The sequence below is a fragment of the Lynx canadensis genome, chromosome A1, assembly GCF_007474595.2.
Source record: "Lynx canadensis isolate LIC74 chromosome A1, mLynCan4.pri.v2, whole genome shotgun sequence".
Classification (NCBI taxonomy): domain Eukaryota; kingdom Metazoa; phylum Chordata; class Mammalia; order Carnivora; family Felidae; genus Lynx; species Lynx canadensis.
Genome location: NC_044303.2, coordinates 41,565,381 through 41,586,684, shown reverse-complemented (window position 1 = coordinate 41,586,684; position 21,304 = coordinate 41,565,381). Strand labels below are relative to the sequence as shown.

The 21,304-nt window shown below is 35.5% G+C and overlaps 1 protein-coding gene across 2 annotated transcripts in view; it reads left to right on the top strand.

The window, feature by feature from the left end:
* The window catches only part of LOC115511520 (protocadherin-9), a 926,897-nt gene extending 907,729 nt beyond the window's left edge, over window positions 1–19,168 (top strand). For both annotated transcript variants that reach the window (XM_030311898.2, XM_030311895.2), the window contains one exon: window positions 18,755–19,168. In XM_030311898.2, the coding sequence (XP_030167758.1) occupies window positions 18,755–19,128 (374 nt within the window). In that variant the 3' untranslated portion in view covers window positions 19,129–19,168. The remainder of the gene's footprint in view (window positions 1–18,754) is intronic.
* The last annotated feature ends 2,136 nt before the right edge of the window (window positions 19,169–21,304 follow it).

Genomic DNA, 21,304 nt, shown 5'->3' with positions numbered 1-21,304 from the left:
TATTTTATTTTATTATATAAGTACTGTGATATTATTATTTTTGTTATTTGGGATCTCTCCTTGTGTGCGTGGGCACACACACTTAACAGCTATTGCCTCCAAACAGCTCACTGTGCTGGAATTGTTCCTTAATAATTGAGTCCAGTAGTGGAAGGGTAAGTAGCTGGTTAAAGTGCAACAGCAGACTCTCTCAATGAAAATTTTACAATCGTTCCAATTTTTGAGGTTAAGCCAGATGTTCTGGAAAGGGTGGGAGATGAAGAGCTCATTTAAAATGACTGTTAGAGATCCATTTCCTTATTTTCCTTCATAAGCCAGTCATCAAACCCGGCACAGGACCAGAGGATCAAAGACCAAGGATTTTAGGTGTCTTGACAGGTCATTCCTGTCTATTATAATTAACATCTGCACTGCTATTCTTGTAAGAAAGGGAAACACTGAATATGTTAACGCTTGGGAATGCTGTAATTCCTTTACTCCTGATCTCACTTAATGGTTCTGTTAAAACTATACTTTGCTTTAAAAAATGGAAACTCATGAAATATCATAATTCACAGTGGAGGAATTTTCCTGTTAAGTATGACTGGATGATTTTTAAAAGAGGAGAAGAAGAAAGAAAAATAGCCAGAGAGCTTTACCAGGCCATAGTTTTTGTAATCCATTTGGACATGAAATATGTAGAGATTTTTCATACATCTAGTTTTGTTAGCAAAGCTTAAGAATGAACATATGTGCATATGCAAATGAAACTGAAATGTACACCAAATACTAATTATGAAATCATTGGATCTACTTCAGAAAACTTAACCTTATTGGTTCCTGGAATATATCATTTCCAACATCCATATAGCACACTTTCCTATCTGAAAACACGAGTTCTTGAATTAATAAGGATGGTATGCATGCAGTCACTAACAAGCATGCTGTTAAATAAACAGAGGAAATGTGGCCTATGCCTTGTTCTCTAATGATATGAAGGAAGCAGATGGCTCGAAAAAAAGATGTGTCAGTGCACAGTGTTAAATCATAAACAGGGATAGATTGCCAGCTTACCTCAAATCCAGCCTATTTTCCAGTCCCTACATCGCACTAAGTGCTGCCACTCAAGTTGAACTTAACTGTGTCAGATTTTTGATTCATGCCTTTAAACACTTAGGCAGTATCTGTATGTCACAAACTGAGTTGTGGCCATTTTCACAATCAATACTGATCGTCTCAGCCACAATGATCATAGGTTAATATACATCTGTCACTGAGATAACTAGAGAGAATGGAATGGCTTGGCTTCTATCCATTCATTTGGTACATTTTGTTAGGTACTCAAATACTTGGATCCAGGAAAGTCTTCTTATGGAAAGGAATTAAAAAAAAAAATCCAGCATGGGAGCACCTGGGTGACTTCAGTCAGTAAAGCGTCCAACTCTTGATTTGGCTCAGGTCATGATCTCAGGATCATGAGATAGAGCCCCACATCAGGCTCACCACTGAGCGTGGAGTCTGCTTAAGATTCTGTGTCCCTCTCCGTCTACCCCTCCTGGGCACCTGCTCTCTCTGTTTCAAAATATAAATAAATAAGTAAAATAAAGTCTAAAAACTCCAGTGTGTCCTTCAGAAAAACAGCAAAAATAATGTGACTTCAATTTAGCAGCAATTCCAAATAACAAAAATAATCCCAAAATTGGTGCTTCCCAAAATATAAGAGCCTGTTAATGTAATCTGGGTCGTTTGATCAGTCTCACTGATAATTTAGATTTAGTAATAGTTGGTGAGGCAGTAACACTACAGGCCTAGACATCTCTAGTCTACTGACACTGTAGCTGTGTACTGAAGATGCTGAGGTGTTCAGACAGGGAAGAAACAAAGAATCACAAGAAACAAAAGTGAACTACAGTGAGACAGCGTGCAGAGACTTTGAGCAGCCCAGAAGGAGAGAACATGAGAACATTAAATAGTAATTTCAAGTCTTGCAGGAGTTCCGAAAACACTCATAGAGACTGCTTATCTTGTCATGTAGCAATTAGAAAGAGTAAGTTTTTTTTAAAGCTCTATAAGTTTACAAACACAATCTGTTCATTTATAATGACTATTTTAATTAAACAAATGAAAGCAGCTTTGAGTTTCTTGTATTGACCTGACCCTCTTAGGGATTCAGAGGGCATTGGAATAGGCAGCCAGCCAAATAACACACTTTCAAACAGCTTTAGCTCCTAAAATAGTAGTGATGATCATTAACCAAGAATAATTAATATAAGTACAAATAAGTTCTCAGTGTCGCCTTGACCTTCATCCCTATTCATTCACCTGGATACCAACTTTAAAAATGAATCTTGGGGCGCCTGCGGGGCTCAGTCGGTTGAGCATCTGACTTTGGCTCAGGTCGTGATCTCACAGCTCGTGAGTTCGAGCCCCACGTCAGGCTCTGTGCTGACAGCTCGGAGCCTGGAGCCTGCTTCAGATTCTGTGCCTCCCTCTCTCTCTGCCCCAACCCACTTGCATTCTGTCTCTGTCTCTCTCAAAATTAAATAAACATTAAAAAATTTAAAAAATGAATCTTTACATAAGGAAAATATAGTTTATAGTTGTCATTTCTAGCTCTTTGTAAAATGAATTAGACATCAACCTCTCATCCCCTGCAAACAAGCAAATTAAAAAAAATCATTGAATCTTTATTTTACCACAAGAAAAAAAATGTAATGGAAAAATAATACCCGCATTTGAGGAAGACCTTTGATATTTTTCCTGGTTCATGACTTTGGCTCTCTTCAACATTATGTCAAAGAATTTGAAGGACAGTTTGTAGTCACTGGTATATATTCATACTTTTCTTCAGGAACGCAATCAGGCATGATTGTGTAGAAACACAAAGTATACTTCTTTAGCTCTGCATAAGGTGTTTATTCACCTGAGAGGAAAATGCTTTTGATTCACTGAGAAACACTCTGAGAGAAAAAAATTTGGTTCAGTGGTATTGCTTGAAGGGAGGACGCTCAAGCAATATGTGATCTTAAGTAGTCTATTTAATCCACTAACACCACTTAATCTTCTCTCATCTTTGTCATCTTTTAGGAAAATGAGGCTTGGAGAATGTAAATAAGACCTACACTATATAGTTATATTAGCAAAAATAATGCTATCTGTATATACACACATATGTGTATTTATATATGTACCCACATATATGTCTACACATGTGTATATGTACATAAATGTATATATACATATATATGTAGGTCCCAAGGAGTAACTTCAAGTAATTTATTAGTTTTAACATGATTATAAAATATGCTTTTGTTTTTCTATTTACATTCCATGCTGACAGGGAGAACATTTTGGAGTATTTCAGCCAGATACAAAATACTCTTAGTGATTGATTTTGAACCAAAGCCACACCAGTTGTTCTAGATGACAACTTAACTTTATAAATCTTGCCAAAGGTTCACAGATCTCAGAACCTTTGACTGTCATCCAGATTAAAAAATAAAGGTTCATTGTGCAGGTCACTTCTATTAGAGAGAAACTAACTGACATCCTAAGCAGTATTGGTAATGTTTGGCAAGGGCCAGCTGTCTTGTGGTTTTATTGATGTGGTAGACTGAGGCACAGAGGCCAACTCAAGAACTTGAAACAAGAATCAAATGTTTTAACCATACTTTACTGCATAAAGTCAAAAAGACATAGAAACTACAACTTATGAAATTTACCAATAATTTTTACTTTTGATGAAGATATACTAGGTTAGTTATTTTTGTTATGATTCACATATACAAAGAATGAGATTTTTGGTGAGAATCTGAAGTGCAACATTTGAAGAATTTTTACTAAAATATTAAAAATATTAACTCTCTTTTTACCAACTCACACAGTTACTCTGAATTTTAATTAATTAATTTATTTATTTATTTATTTATTTATTTCTTTATTTATGTTTTATGTTTTATTTATTTTTTAAAGAGCACAAGCAGGGGAGGGGCAAAGAGAGAGAGGGACAGAGGACCCAGTTACTCTGAATATTTATTTATTTATTTATTTATTTATTTATTAATGATTTATTTATTTTTGAGAGAGCACAAGCAGGGGAGGGGCAGATAGAGGGACAGATGATCTGAAATGGGCTCTGCACTGTCAGCAACGAGCCTGATGTAGAGCTTGAACTCACGAACTGGGAGATCATGACCTGAGCTAAAATCAGACACAAACAACTGAGCCACCCAGGTGCCCCTGAATTTTTAAATAATATTTATTCTGAGTTATTATCCTTATTGTTGGCTCATATATTATGCATAGTTAGTAGGAAGTAATGTTTCCAAACTGATCACACTTGGATTTACGGTGGATGACCATAAAGGAATTTGAAAATGTGTCTAGACCAGTGAAGACTTTACAGTTGGATTTCAGTTGGAAGGATACTTATTGGCTTTGTATCTAGTGATTCACAAAAGAAACAGAAACAAAGACTTTCCCGTGTTTGTACTTATCTTTTATATTACCATTTATCTTGTCTATTCACTCTCTGGTTTCCTGAATACCTTCTTCCAGACCTTCCATAGTTCTTTCTAGATTCCAGGGCCATTCCGCCCTCCCTGTTGATTACCCCTTTAGATATAGGAGTGGTAATAACATCATACTTTTCCAGGTCCTTGCTTCCCTCTCTACTTTTTATTGGTTTTCTTTTCCCAGCCCATACTCCACAGAGTTCCTTCATTAAACTCTTTTGAGGGAATCCTTTTGAGTGCCATCTCTTCCATGCCAGGACATTGAAAGGTACCCAAGCTCTGCCAGCTCATGGAGAGGCATATTTTCACGTTACAATTTGACGGATGCCTCCAAGCCTTCTCTATTCATCTGCCATCATGTCTCAAGCCTTCCTATGTGCAGACTAAAGCATCTTTATCTGGCTCTTACTGACGTGTAGCTTTTTTTCCAAAGGATAACACTTAGCCTCTTAGTCGATGACATTATAAGATTAATGAGTTTGTCAGAATAGCCAACCACCAATTATGCCCGAGAGACAGGTCGTTTTCGTGAGACATATTGGAAAAATAATAAAAAACATATTTAATTGCAAAGGGACAGGAGACCTAGATAGGAAGCAGATGTGATTGTGACCACTCCTCCAAAGAAATTATTGAAGTAATCCAGAGGAAGAAAAAAGATGACCCCTCAGAAGATAAGGTCAAATTTTGCTTACCAAGATTTTTTCTCTAGATATAGAATTAATGGCAGCCCCTCTCCCCTATTTTGTTTTCTTATATTCACTGTGAAACTTAATTCCAAGAGTCTGCCTAAAATTTTGCATGTACACATCAGCTTAACCGTGAGAAATTTGTAAATATTTTTGATTAGATATTAAAGCACATTGATGTTACAACAAACTTTTTTCTATCTCCGAAAAATGATAATGACATATGTCTCATAACATAAAATCATCATGACAGTGATTTTTTATGATAAATATGTCAATATTATTATCTGTTGAATAGTTGGGACTTAGGGTCAACTACCTGTAACATCAAAATATTAAAGAGATGTTTTCTAGTGTCAGAAAACTATGGTCTCTGATTGGCAATAGGCAGAGCAGAAAATAATGCAGGAAATCTCAGCCAAATTTACATAGATGTTATAAAATTCACATGTAATTCTTATTATTTTAAGAGAGAAATTTATCTTTCAAAGACTGATATTAATGAAGTAATTTCTCTGGATTTGCAAGGTGCATCCAGAGATAAACAGACATTTTAGATTGGAATGGGTAATTCTATGCATCACCCTGAGAGGGCAAGATTTCTCTCCACAATAGTCTATTATACAGGCCATTTTCAATAATGAAGTAATCCTATTTTCAACAGTTCCCTTAGGAGATTCTTTCAAAATATAACATTAAACTTCTCATTTTTAGAGTAGGTTTTCTTTATGTACAACTGAATTTAAGCAATGAATTTTACCATGACATTCTGTATGTAATCTAATGTGACATATTAGCTTCTTTTAAAATCACCTTATCCCCTAAAATTTGTGAACAATAATTTCATCTCTTATAATTGTAAGCCAATATATTTACAGAGGCTAAACTACATTTAAGTTTTCAATACATTCCCTAATCAACTTTTTTTTTTTTCTAAATGGCATCCCATTTACCTGAGCATACCTGTATCAAAGAGCTAAATCCTACACAATTATCTGCATCTCATTAAGGCTCTGCTTTAGAATAATTGCTAATAATTACTTTGGTGTCTTCAGGCTTTAAAGAATTATTTTGTTATGTATTCTGTGAATCTGGACTTCTGAAGACATCTAAAGGGCTCTGATGGTTAAAGGAGTTACGAATTTTCTGGCATGATAAAGTAGTTTGATAGGATATAGGAAGCAACCTAATTATGTTTCACTTTGGAACATTTCACTTGCTTCAAGTCCAAAGTAGGATAGTGCATAAGTGCTTTTGAATGCAGCTTCTTTCATTTATTAATGCCATTTAGATGTTCCAAGTATTATCTTAGTGAAATTTTATGCTATGAACTCTTAGCAGTGTTTCTCATGTACAGGTAAAAACTATTGGATCACTATTTTTCTAAATGTAAATTACTTGTCACATAATGTTCTACATACAGTTTTTATGTTAGTTCGCTGATTCGAGGACTCAGAACAAGCTTCATTTATGTTTTGTTTAAAAAAAATGTATCCAGAAATTATCTATAATGTTCCAGGCCATAGTAACACATGTTGTGGATGCAGTTATCAAAAAGCAAATTACCTGGCATTGTGGCGCTTAGATTCTACTCTTAGAGCTAGATCATTAACAAATAAATATATTATGACAGGTAGCAATGAATGTTAAGAAGAACTCAGTTGGGTAAGGAAATGGAGAGTGACTGGGTAGGGGTATATATATATATATATATATATATATATTTAATAAAGAGCTCAGGAAATGCCTCTATGAAGAATTTAATTTGAGGAAACATCTAAATTAAGTGAGTGAGTTTCTCCAGAGCCAATGAGAAGAAGATATCCCAAGCAGAAATCATAGCAAATCCGGAGACCCTGAGACCTCATGGATCTTGGTGTATTTGAGGCACAGCAAGAAAGTGAGTGTAGCAAAGTAAGATAGGGTACAGGAGAACAGGTGGGAGGGTTGGCAGATACGAGGTCAGAGAGTTGGGCAGGAGCCAGACCATGTGAGACTTTTTGAGCCATGGAAAGGACCCTGTCTTTTACTCTGATGTGATGCGAAGCAAAAGAGTGAGGTATTCTGCTCTAAATATTGAGTTAGTGAGGTATTCTGCTCTAAATATCGAGTTAGGCTGAATAGCCCCCAAATGTACCTAAATCGTAGTCCCCAGAACATGTGACAATGTTATCAAAGGGGCCTTGCAGATGTGACTAGATTTAGGATTTTGCAATGAGGAGATTATCCTGGATTATCCACGTAGGTATTATGTAATTACAATGGTCCTTATAAGAGGAATTCAGGAAGAATTTGAGGAGGTGATGTGATAAAAGAAGCAGAGATTGGAGAGATGTGCTTTGAGAATGGGGGAAGGACCCAGAAGCTAAGAAACATGGATGGCTCTAGAAGCTGAAAGAAGGAAAGGGGATGGATTCTCCCCACAGGGTTTCCAGGAGGAAGCATTGCAGTCGACATGCTGACTTCAGTTTAATGAAATTGATTTCAGACTTTTGACCTCCAGAACTGTAATTGAATGAACTTATGTTGCTTTAAGCCACTAAGTTTGTGGTAATTTGTTACAGCAGAAATAGGAGACTAATATAAGTATATTAGTTATATACTTACAACTCTGGCTGACCCTTGAACAACATGGGTTTGAACTGTGTGGGTCCACTTATACATGAATTTTTTTCGATAAACGCAGTACAGTACTACAAATGTATTTTCTCTTCTTTATGATTTTCTTAACATTTTCTTTTTTCTAGCTTACTTTATTGTAAGAATACAGCATATAATACCTCAACATACAGATGTGTGTTAATCAACTATAACATAGTTATAATAACTGTATTATGTAAAGCTTATAGTTAACAGTAGGCTATTAATAGTTAAGTTTTGGTGGAGTCAAAAGTCATATGACTGCATGAGGGTCAATGCTTCTGACCTTCATGTTGTTCAAGGGCTATCTATATCTTTTTTTTGTTGTTATTTAATGTTTATTTATTTTTGAGGGAGAGAGAGAGAGAGACAGAGAGAGAGAGACAGAGACAGAGACAGAGTGTGAGTGAAGGAGATGCAGATAGAGAGGGAGAGACAGAATCCGAAGCAGGCTCCAGGCTCTGGGCTATTAGCACAGAGCCCGATGTGGGGCTCGAACTCACAAACTGCGAGATCATGACCTGAGCCGAAGTCGGACGCTTAACTGACTAAGCCACCCAGGTGCCTGAAGGGCTATCTATATCTATATATCAGTATCTGTCTATATCTATATCATCTATCTATATCTATCTATCTATATCTATCACTTAATTAAAATATATAGATGACTCTAAAGATTGGAGAATAGAATTTCAAAAGAGTAGACAAAGGCTCAGTCAGTAGAGCATGAGACTCTTAATCCTGTGGTTGTGAGTTTGAGGCCCACATTGGGGATTGAGCTTAAAGAAAAAGGGAGTCCTGTTAGGAAATAATAGTGGTTTGAGCTGGTGGGTTTTCAGGGAAGTAGGTAGACTAAAGAACTTGCTGACTGACTGTGTGTCTTGAGTAAACGACAGATGTTCTATTAGTTTTCTATTGCTGAGTAACAAATTACCACAATTTAGCTGGTTACAGCAATACAAATGTATTATCTCTGCTTCTGTCCACTTATTATCTCATAAGTGCAAGTGGGCTCAGTATGCCTAGGGTTTCCCATGGCTGAAATCAAGGTATCAGCTGGACTGAACCCTTCTCTGGAGTCTCTGAGGAAGAATCCATTTTTTTAACTAACTCTGTTAGCTAAAACAACTCTGTTGTTGGCAGAATTCTGTTCCTTCTCATTGTAGGACTGAGATCCCTATTGTCCTACTGACTGCCCAGCTGGAGTTGCTGTCAGCCGTTAGAGGCAGCTCTCAGATCTTTTCTGTGTGGTCTTTTCTATTTTGAAAGCCACCAATGGCCCATTGAATCCTTCTTGTGCTTTGAGTATGAGCTCCCTTCTGCTACCTGCTGCTGAAAATCCCCTGCTTTTCAAGGGCTCACATGATGACATTAGGCCTACCTGATAATCTCTCTTTATTTAACTAAAAGCCAACTTTATTAGTTGATAAATGACTTTATTATGTCTGCATTGTCCCCTTGGCCATTGTCTTAGTCAATACTTATACTCCTGGCCTGGTTTTTAGATAAGCAGCTGAGAATATTTTTAAGGAGATGGAAGATTACATAGGCCGCTTCTCCGTTTTACATTTGGATCTTGGCCTGAAATAAATCTGTAAAAAATTACTTCATTTCTCAATACCTTAGATTGGCTCCTTAAAGTCTGTTGCACATTAAATAAGCCACACTACATGTTTTTGAGAAATAATGCAAATTCCAAGCAATGGAGAATAATTCAGGAAATATCAATATGAGAATGAGTATTTAAAATGAAAGATATTAAATATAATTTAAAATGTGGTAAACTATAGTAGAAACTAAATATGATCAGCGATAATGTAAATATTTCACATCATGCAGTTTGGTCAAAATTTGGTAGTGAATAACCTTAGACCTTTTTATTCAACTGATTGCAACATCAAACATTAATAATAGTTAATAAATGACATTATCTCTGATAATTTTCTTTTCAGCGGTTAGCTTTTGCAGGTGAGACAAAGGCAGCTGATATTTATGCCATGCAGAAGAAAGCTAAAGACTTATAAGGAAGTGCTCTCCATTCTTTGTGAGCTATAAAGTCTGTCCAAATAGCAATATCCTCTCCCTCAGAGAATCTGCTGCTTGGGCCGGCCGTGTGTTATTGTATTTGGACCGTCTCCATCTGCAAATGTTGACTTTTCATCTGTGACCAAGGAAAAAAATCTGTATGAGGAGTGTGTAAAACATTTAATCCTTGTTTACTTGTTAACCAAAGGTTTTGTCAAATCCTGCTGGTGTGGGTTTTTTTTTTTGCATTTGCTTCTCAAGGTGACTGTAGGTGCAGTCTCAATGTAGCATTTAAATCTGAGCTATAAGCTAAACTCTGACTAAATCATTAGGATTTTTTTTTACTTAGATTTAGAAACATAAATACTTGTTCTAAATATAGTTTCACATTCAAAAAACTGAATGTGACCTAAATAATACTGTAATCTACAGGAAAAATTGATTTATAATTTTTTTGCTCTGTCTGGGGCTTCTCATAACTAAAATGAAAACAACACTGAAAAGTTTGATTATCTATGGCAAACCACAGTGGTATTTGATAAGAGAATAAGAAAATGGTAGAGGTCATGCATGAAAATCTAGTCTCTTACTCTTAATTTATAGATGACAAACTAGGACTAGCTAAAATCTTTTAGGAATCTAAAATTACTTTCACAAAGTCTATATTCATTCATTGTTTGACTGTGACTTAAATCTATTTCTGTTTGACCTAGCTATCCGTGTGACCTGATGGTTCTGATTTTAGATATTCTATTTAGCAATCTCTTGAGCCTAACATGATCAAACAAAGCTTGTTGAGTGAATGAATGAAAAATATTTTTCCCATAAGTGTGTTCAAATTTGCCAGATCTATTTTTGGGTCTTAGACTGTCCACATAACTGTGCTGCACTATTTCGTATGCCAATGGAATGGCAACATTAATGGCAATGGAATTTATTATACTTTTTGATTGTTTTTCTATATAAAAGAGTAATAACTGATATTTATTCCCATGTGACATTGATTTAAAAATTTTGATTTGGCATTGTGTATTGTGATCTGAAGTAGAATGATGTCTCAAAAGGGAATGTGGGTAATGCTAAGCAAGTTCCTCTGTTTCTCATGCCAACTCTCATATTTGAAATTAATTTTGGCCATAGTTTAGATGGGAAGCAAATTAATTGATTTGATTTTTAACAGCAACTGTTCAATAAATATAGTAAGTGGTGATAGAATAGTAGAGAGGAGGGATGCCTAGCAAATGAATTTGACCCATTTTTCAGGTCCCTCCATATTTGCATAAGCATAAGCATTTAGCTTCAGCTTTTCATTCAAGGTAATCCACAGCGATGATAAGAAATCGTTACACTGTTACATCATGCCAGAAAAAAAAAAAAAGAAAAAGAAAGAAAGAAAGAAAGAAAGAAAGAAAGAAAGAAAGAAAAGAAGGGAAAAGAGAAAAATGAAAGACATAAGCTGAAAATGAGGGTGAGAATGAGCTAGCAAAGATACTGATGTTTTTGTATTGGTCTCTTAGAGATGCTAAAATTAACTTCAAATGTAGTGGGTGAAAGTATTTGTTTCCCTGAACTTTTATTATAGGAAAATTGATTAAGGCAAAGAGCAATCATGAAAAATAAGATTTTTCACAGTATATTAATAACAGCAAGTGTAAAGCAAAATTATAGGATGAAAGTCTACGTAAAATGGAAATTTATTTAAAACAAGTGAAGAAATTTTATCATTTGCCTAGAGATCTGGGAAACTGCTGCAGCAAATCCAAATCTGGGGATGCCTCCTTCACTGTAAGGTGCTTAGTGATGCACAGCTCTGCGAACTTCCTACCTACTACCATAAAATCTTGGGGAAATCAGCAAAATTGAACTTAAGAACAAATGTTTTGCATAAAAATACTGATATATGTTCTTACCACAAAAAAGGCCATTGTAACATGAGAATCAGGTGTGTTCTGCATAGAAGATGTATTTTTCTATCATAAAAATCAAGTGAAATGAAAACTAGAGTGAAATGGGATGAGTTTGATCCCAAATGATATAAAAATGACTCCTCTCTCTTGCAATTCAATCCTGGTAGTCTGTTTAATCATATTTTACCCCACAGTAAAAATTCTAGAGAAAATTCATTCACATAAAAGGCCAAATATTCATATAGTATGAAGCCTAACCAGGAATAGGAAAGGTATCATGATTTTTTTTAAAAATATCAGTTCCAAGCTTTGGAATTAAAAGGTTTCAAGTCCTCGGGTTGAAAAGTAGGTGGACCACAAGCCAGAAGGTACTTGTTAATTACAGCAGTTGAGTTAATCAATGAAGTAATGGTTCTGCCTCTGGGTATAATAAAATGAGATCAAGACCCATTCAGCTATCCTACCACTTAGGTATAGCTGGAGATCCATTAACTTGGATCGTTTCACATTTTAAACTCACATCTTTAAAACTCAGCAATTCAAGCAGCTCTCTGACAGCTATTGATGCCTAACCATAGAAAAAGTATTTTGTTGGGTTTTGAGTGAGAAGGTGAGCTATGCAAAGGTGGAGAGGGAAATACATTGACACCTGATATAAATATTAACTGAGACAACTTTCAAGCTTTTGGTTATGTGCTTTTGTATTTGCTTTCAACGTTTAAATGCAGAGACAGATGGCTTGTACAGTTTTATCAGCCCTCGTGTCTTTATACATTCAAAAACCTGGAACGATAACCAAACCCATAGATTGCAGATTGTGAAAGGGAACAAATAATTTAGTTTTTTAAAAAAAATCAATACATGTTTCAGTCTTAGAAAAATCATGATGGTGTATTTTAATTATTTTGAAGAGAAAGGAAATAACTTGGTGCAATGCTGAAATTGTGGAAAATAATGTATGTGCAGTTCAGAATCCTGACCTGGGTTCTAAACAGATATTGTATGAGGTAGCACAAGTAGGACATTAAAATGTGTAAAAAATTGGAGAAATGGGAAAAACACATGTGCACACAAACACATGTACACGCATAAAATCTTAAGGCATTTATTAAGAATCCAGCGTAGTATCTGATATGTGTGGTACATGATAGATATTCAATATACACTTGTGGAGGGAACTTATGAATGGAAAATATTATTCATCACTTAAGATAATTACTTATTATGATAATATTAAAAATAATTATAGTCAAAGATGAAGAGCAATATTTTAGTGCCTATATTTTTCATATTTTAGCAAAAATGTCCTGGTATTTTAAGTGCTATATATTTGATGGAGAATTATAGGTTGATTGTTTTTAATCATATTTTGGGAAGTGACAGTATTCAATATCAGTGCTTTATAAAGAATGTGTTTCTCCTTTTAAAAAGTACAAAACAATTCAGTCATTGTATCTAAAAATGAAAGCAATGAATGGTGACTCTTCCATGGTTAGCATGCTTCCGATTATAAACTTTTACTTTTTTTATAATTTTTTTAAAGTTTATTTATCTTGGGAGAAAGAGCATGCAAGTAGGGGAGGGGCAGAGAGAGAGGGAAAGAGAATGACAAACAGACTCCACGCTGTCAGTGCGGAGCCTGACCTGGGGCTGGAACTCACGACTTCTAAGATCAAGACCTGGGCCGAAATCAAGAGCCACTTAACCAACTGAGCCACCCAGGTGCCCCCTGATTGTAAACTTTTAAAGAACAGGGACTTTTAGGGAACTAGAGGTGTGACTGTTTTCCCTTTAATAATCCCTAATTTTAAAAATGTGTTTTTTTCCCCTTCTTACCAAATCATGACAATTTGGAAGCATTGTTATTTTCCAAAATAAAACCCAGGAGTAGGGGGTGGTTTGTTGTTGTTTAACATCAAGGCAACTACTGGTGATTAAATATAGGCCCAAATAAAACAAGTAAAAATTTCCTTATTCAATGTCATGTCCCTAAATAAAACTTAACCAAAACATAAAGTGAAGTATATTTCCCAACCATGTGGTTCAAGCATATAAGAAAATTTGTGTCATACAATTTCATATACTTATGTTTTTTCTTTAATGCTGTGTTGAGTGAGTGCTGAGGTCCTGGTGAAAGTCTGGTCACTTCCCCTTGAATGATCCCACACCACACATTACTTCCCTTCTAGAGACCTCACACTCCTAGATCATTATGCACCCTCCTTAATTGCCCAGGGGTGACATACCAGACAACTTCAGACAGCCCCTGTCCCCTAGAATGTGAGAAATTATTCAAATTCATCAGTCCACAGACAGCCCAGGGAACCAGCTCACCCCACCCACCCTGTCTGCCAGGCATAAACGCCCTCCCCTCCCGAAATTCCCCCTTTTTCACCTTTTCCTGGTGCAACCTTCTGTGCCCCCCTGCCCGTGGCCTTTTCTCTTTTAGAGCCATAAGGAACACAGACTTCTGGCTTTCATTCAAGTGTTGTGTTGTGTTCCACCTTGCGGTGGATCTATCAATCTTATACAGGAATCAGCTACCTGAAAGACTTACCTAAGAATCTAGAAATGTCTGGAAATATATTTATGCATTTTATCAAAAGCCTTCAAATTTACTTGTGCGAATAAATCTAAGTATAATTCGCAAAGAGCGATTGATATTGTTTAATGGAAAGAAGCTCATTTTTTTTTTAATTTTTTTTTCAACGTTTATTTATTTTTGGGACAGAGAGAGACAGAGCACGAACGGGGGAGGGGCAGAGAGAGAGGGAGACACAGAATCGGAAGCAAGCTCCAGGCTCTGAGCCATCAGCCCAGAGCCTGACGCGGGGCTCGAACTCACGGACCGCGAGATCGTGACCTGGCTGAAGTCGGACGCTTAACCGACTGCGCCACCCAGGCGCCCCAAGAAGCTCATTTTTTTACCAGTCAGGATTTTGTATAGTACTCATAACTGTAGATGTCTTTACTTGTCAATTATCTGTAAGAGGAACTTTCAGAAAAAGGTGGAAATGATGTAATAGGGAAAAAAGTCCATCTGTTACCTTGCAAAGAGACAAGCCTTCCTAAATCAGTTGACTGCTAATGACACCTGTTCCTTCTTAAGGATACCCTTTTCTTCCCTCTTTGTTCACTGCTTGTAAAATAAAAGTAGTGAGAACTTTAAAAAATTCCCAGGGTAACCTGAAAACTCTATGAGGACAGTGTTGACATCTATTTTGACCACTGCTGTATTCCTGGTGCCTGTCACAGTGTCAGCATATAATATGTGCTCAGTAAATATTTATGGAATAAATAAATGTTACCAGTTCTGAAAAAAAAATACAGTATTTGTTAAAATGTGTCACTCATTGCTGAAGACTTAGGGTCCACATATTCTGATACACACACACACACACACACACACACACACACACACACTTTCTCAATCTCTGGGTAATCTTTCTTTTTTTAAATATTTTTAGAAGTTTATTTATTCTGAGAGAGAGAGAGAGTGAAAACATGTGTGTCAGCAGGGGAAGGGCAGAGAGAGGGAGGGAGAGAGAGAGAGAGAGAGAGAGAGAGAGAATCCCAAGCAGACTCTGCACGGAGCCTCATATGGTGCTCTATTTCACAAATTGTGAGATCATGACCTGAGCCTAAGTGAAAAGTCAGGTGCTTAACTGACTGAGCCACCCAAGTGCCCCCTGGGTAATTTCTTAATTTAATATGAGGATAATGAATGTTGGATAAAGCTATTTTAAAAAACAATCTTGAGTGAAATCATATGATACTTATCTTTCCCTGACTTACTTCTTTTGCTTAGCATAATACCCTGTAGTTCCATCCATGTTGTTACAAAAGCCAAGATTTCATACTTTTTGATTACCTCATATGTAGAATTTAAGAAACAAAACAGATGGGCATAGGGGAAGAGAAGGAAAAATAAGATTAAAACAGAAGGAGGTAAATCATAAGAGACTCTTAAATACAGAGAACAAACTGAGGGTTACTGGAGGGGTGTTGGGGTGTTGGGTGGGGGGATGGGCTAAATGGGTGATGGGCATTAAGGAGGGCACTTGTTGGAATGAGAGCTGGGTGTTATATGTAAGTGATAAATCACTAAATTCTTCTCCTGAAGCTATATTACACTATATGTTAACTAACTTGGATTTGAATAAAATTAAAAATAAATAAAAATATTTATAAATAAAACAAAAATAATCTTGCATATTCTTTCCTTTTATGTACTCAATAAAAACCTAGTTCTATTGATATTTCTGAGATAGTTAATTATTTGTTTTCCTTTGAGATATCAACAACAAAAAAAGAAAAACTTAATGGTTCTAGAAAAGTAAAAAACGAAGGTTGGTTTAGAGGCCTCAAGCTAGATTGCACATCAAATTGGTGATTACTTTATCTCCATTGATGTCTTGAAAGGAGTGAATATGTTTAACAGCGAAGTTAAATAATTCATTTATTATCTGTCACAAAGTATTGTGAAGCAAAGAGATGTGCTGTTGAGGAAGCTTTTGGTGTGATGTTTGTGAAATCAGCATCTTCTATTAGAATTACTTAAGGTCTGCCTTTAAGCAGAGGATATTTTTAATTATTTCTCAGAACATTTTCAACCTCATAAAATTTTAATTAACAATTAACATTGTTCATAGATCATCACTGTTGCTTAGCACAATAAGGAATCAAAAGACTGAGAAGTCGTTTTTTTTTTTCTAGTTGGGATAAAACAAAAATAAAATGAAACTCATGAAAGTACAGAACCTCCCTCAAAAGAAAAAGGTATCATTAAGGCAGGAGTTGAGGAAGCTCAATTAGGAAAATTGTCATTCATCACTAAGAGGAGATCTGTGGATATCTTCAAGGTACACACAAAATATGAATTGGTGTAGTTGTGGGAGTTAGCTTTGGTACTTGGGAAGCAAGCTGACCTTGAAAGAATAAGTAATTAAATGAAAATAGTCCAAAGCATGCAAAAAGCATCTTCTAAACCTGTGATCTCAATGTAAGGAGCATGAATTGGTTTGAGCAAAATGTGTTCGCTTTGTGGATACAGAATCACTGAGCACACTAAACTGAACCTAAAAGGGAGAAATTAGTTTGAACTTTTGAAGGGTGGGCAGAATTCTGAGGACAAAGAAAGGCTCATAGAGAAGTTCAAATTAAATATACTAGGATGTAAGTAATCTTTGGAGGTTTGTGACAGAAATAGTTTTGAGTAATGAGCGTGTGTTTAAACGAAATATATCTGTTTGCTTTTGGCGGGATGGAAATACAGGTCAGATGAGAAAGAATTTTAAAGTTGTTCTAAAGAGAAGGTTTTAGATTTTAAAAATGACTAAAATTTGAATTTGCAGGAAAGAGTAAATTTTAGCCACATTTTTTTCACATCTGGTGACCATTCTGATGTTGCTTGTGTTTTGTGGTCTCAGGTATTTGTATCAACTGTTACCTATTTCAGCAGGAATTTTTTCATATGCAAGGAATAACTGGAATATTAGTAAGACAAATAGATGTTAAAATTAAAAAGCACAATTTGGGGCACTTAAAAATGTTAGTAGTGCTAACTTGGGCTTTAGCAAAAACATACATTCCAATCAATGGATTAAGTGTTTTAATTGTTGATGAGGCAAAGTTGCAGAAATGTTTTCTTCATTTTCTTCTACATTTTTATTCTGGTGACTATTTTGAAAATGCTTTTTGCCTCAGCCATTCTTGCCTCTCCACTTAACCTCCTTCGTAAAATCAATTCCTAATTTCCAGCCTATCACTTATCACTTGACTGTTTAATCAAGGGGAAAGAAAACAAAACAAAACAGTTTTTTCCTGAATCATTTGGCTGTTGTTTTTCAGTAAAGGGCTAATTTCCTCTTTATATAATCAGAAAAGAGTTTACTTTTGAAATGAAGGTTAAAATATATGTTCTAGATTGCCTGCTAGGAAAAACAAGCAAACCAATAGATAAATATCTACAATGCCTTTTTCCCCCCTGAATATTAGACTCCATGTGATCCAATTTGCAACTTAGCTAGACTTTCATTCCAGTGAATTTATTTAATACGCTTCGAAATATAGAAAATAGTTTAGGCTTGTTGGCACCTGCGTGGCTCGGTCGGTTAAGCGTCCGACTTCAACTCAGGTCATGATCTCGTGGTTCGTGGGTTCCAGCCCCACGTCAAGCTTTGTCCTGACAGCTCAGAATCCGGAGCCTGCTTCAGATTCTGTGTCTTCCTCTCTCTCTGCCCCTCCCCCCACTCACACTCTGTCTCTCTCTCTCTCAAAAGTAAATAAACATTAAAAAAATTTAAAAGAAAAGAAAATAGGTTAGGTTTGGAAACAACCAAATGCTGTCTTTGAATGCAAATGACTTCTTTATTTACTTGGATTTCAGAATGCTTGCAGCAGACCAGGTGTTCCTTTAGTAATACACACAGTTAAAATATGCTTTAATTTTTTTTAATTTAAAAATGTTGCACAATTACTTTTGTGTGGTTTTGTATAAAAATAACATGTTTTTATGGAAAACTGATATTTTATATAATCATTTAGAGTATTTATTTTTTAATATTATATTTCAAGTATTTTGTTTTTATGGAGTTGTACATTTACATATTTACATATTTTTCAACATCACACATAAAAATTTTCGACTCTTCATAATTTTTCATGAATAAGGGCTTTTTGTTGAGAATTAGACGGTAAATCAGTAACAATATACTCGACAGAAACAGTTGATCAGAAATGGTGTCTTGTGGGTATATCTGTTTACTCATGTCTGTTTCTCGATATAAATGAAGGCTGAAGGAAAGAGATGATTCTTCCACAACAAGGAATTCGATTCTTTCTGTTCCTCTTAAAAGACTGAATTCTTTGAATTGCGTAACTTATTATACTTTCATAAGAAAATGAAATCACCAATGCACTTCTTCTCAAAGGTGACAATTTTAAATTACAGTTCTAACCACTTTCTTTTCTTATTTTCTCTGTCTCTTGCCCTCTGTAGATGGGCCTTTGGGTCCCCGAGGATTAGCTGAAGCCACAGAGATGTGCACTCAAGAGTGCTTGGTTTTGGGTCACTCTGATAATTGCTGGATGCCTCCTGGCTTGGGCCCATATCAACACCCTAAATCTCCTCTCTCAACCTTTGCACCCCAGAAAGAATGGGTCAAGAAGGACAAGCTTGTGAATGGGCACACCCTTACCAGAGCCTGGAAAGAAGATAGCAACAGGAACCAGTTCAATGACCGTAAGCAGTATGGCTCCAATGAAGGCCATTTCAACAATGGCAGCCACATGACAGACATTCCTCTGGCAAATCTGAAGTCTTATAAGCAAGCAGGAGGTACTATTGAGAGTCCGAAGGAGCACCAACTCTAAAAAAAAAAAAAAAAAAAAAAAAAAAAGGCTATATGGGACCTAATAACTTTAATCTAAATAGACATGCTAATACTGTGTGTGTCAGAGCTTTATGTATTCAATAGATCTCTATAACTATAACTATGCCCCTTTATAGCAGGGATATCCATAACTTTGTGTTAGCACCATGGAGGATACAATATTTTACAACATAAAAAAGAAGATAGTTCTACTAGCCATGTGATCTTGTTTACTAGAATTGATTAAACTCTCCAGAGATGATCACTCCATTGTGCAAATATCTTTTTTCTTTTTTTTCTTTTTTTTCTTTTCTTTCTTTCTTTCTTTCTTTCTTTCTTTCTTTCTTTCTTTCTTTCTTTCTTTCTTTCTTTCTTTTGTTAATTGAATTTTACTTTTGACCCTGGACTGCTGCTATGAACAATAGAATATGCATTTGGAGAGTAAGAAAGTTCCATGGATTAGAGTGACTGACAAACATATCCAGTTAGAAAATTGTGCTCTTTTTGTCATTGATTTGTGCTGGGACTGCTATACTTGACATTATACTTCAAAGAAACTTAAAAAGATTAAGCATTAAACCTATTGTGCTGTTAACAACGTTAGTGGATACTTGTAAGTCAATCAGTGTTAAAGTATTTGTAAATAGAAGCAAGTTATTATTAACAACTTTTGTGTACTTACAACGTTCACCTAAAAAATGTTGTAGCATAATTCCGTGTTTTATGGTTGCTTCTTTCCTTATTCTTAATTTGCCTCTTTGTCGTTATTTTTGTTGTTTCTTTCAGTGAGGTGTTTCTGCGTTAGTAGTCTGTCTTGACACACATTGTTCAAAGGATCTCAAACACTTGTGTTTAAAAAAAGGTTCTGGAATCCTGCTTCTTTTGTGATTGCTTATGATGCTGGGATTCTATAAAAAATAAAGATAAAATGAAAACCTTATATAAGAACAGGACTTCTGCAAAAGCTTGGAAACTCAGAACCTATTTTCTTGACATCCTTGTTTTCAAAGTAGGCGAAAGCAAAATCACTTAATCAGTAGCATTAAGTGTGAGAGTAATGGGAAAGTGTTATCCTTCAGCAAGTAATACAATATCCTGTGCTTGTCACTCATACAAAACTAATGTATCAAAATTAGCATATATTGAAGAAAAATTACTATTCAAAAATAGTTTCAACCGGGCAAGTGTGTGTCTACAACTTTGTTGAAATGGCGGAGTTTGTGTTGATCCTCATATACAATAATGTTGTTGTAACACAAGTGTTAGACCATAGCCACAAAATATTTAATGTGTTGTGCCTTCATGATGTAACAGAACATTCTCCAGGTAGGCTAGTTGGGGGAAATAAAGGGATAAACCTCTAATTATTGCTGTTTAACTGTTTGTTATCATAGTCGGTCAATGCCTGGCAGGTACCAGCATCTTGTCACTTAGGTCCAACCAACAGAGTGACAACAAATGTTCATAAGATCTCAGTTGCACGTGCAAACAAATCCAAATTCGAACATTCTTAGGAGGTTTTTGTTAAGGCATGACAGATGATTTAAACAAATAAATAGCATGCAACAAAATGTCTTTATTGAAAGAAGTGAAAGTTATCTTAATGCCACGGTTCAACATCAGTTTAAAAGTAAAAAAAAAATAAAATAAAAAATAAAAAAAAAGGTTTGCTAATCTGATAGTTAATTTGTTCTTACCAAAAATAAAATTACTTTGTAAATAGCAATTCACGTTTTTCCACAGTATAATGGAAAATAATGGGTAGGGGTGCATTGCTTATTGAAGTACATTTTTGTCGGTTTGTGAGGGGTGTTTGATGACTTTGACAGAATCAATATCTAAACAATTATCCTTGTTACTGCTTTGCCAGTTCTACGTTATTTACAATTATTCAGCTCTTGCAATAAATGTTCTGAATTCCTGATTGTAGTGTGTTAATTCTTGGTCAACATCCAAAGTGATAATTTCTACTCTAATTGTTGGATAAATATATGTGGGTAAATCAGCTCTTAATTAGAAATCAAGGCGGACTTTTGAGGGGTTTAATACCTATGTTCTGAAAATACGATTTCAAAGAGTTAAACTTCTGGTGTATGAAATCATTTTCTAGAGAAATTCATGGAGAAGTTCAGTTCACTTTCTAGTCAAGATTCATGCAAGTTTTATCAAACTGAAAT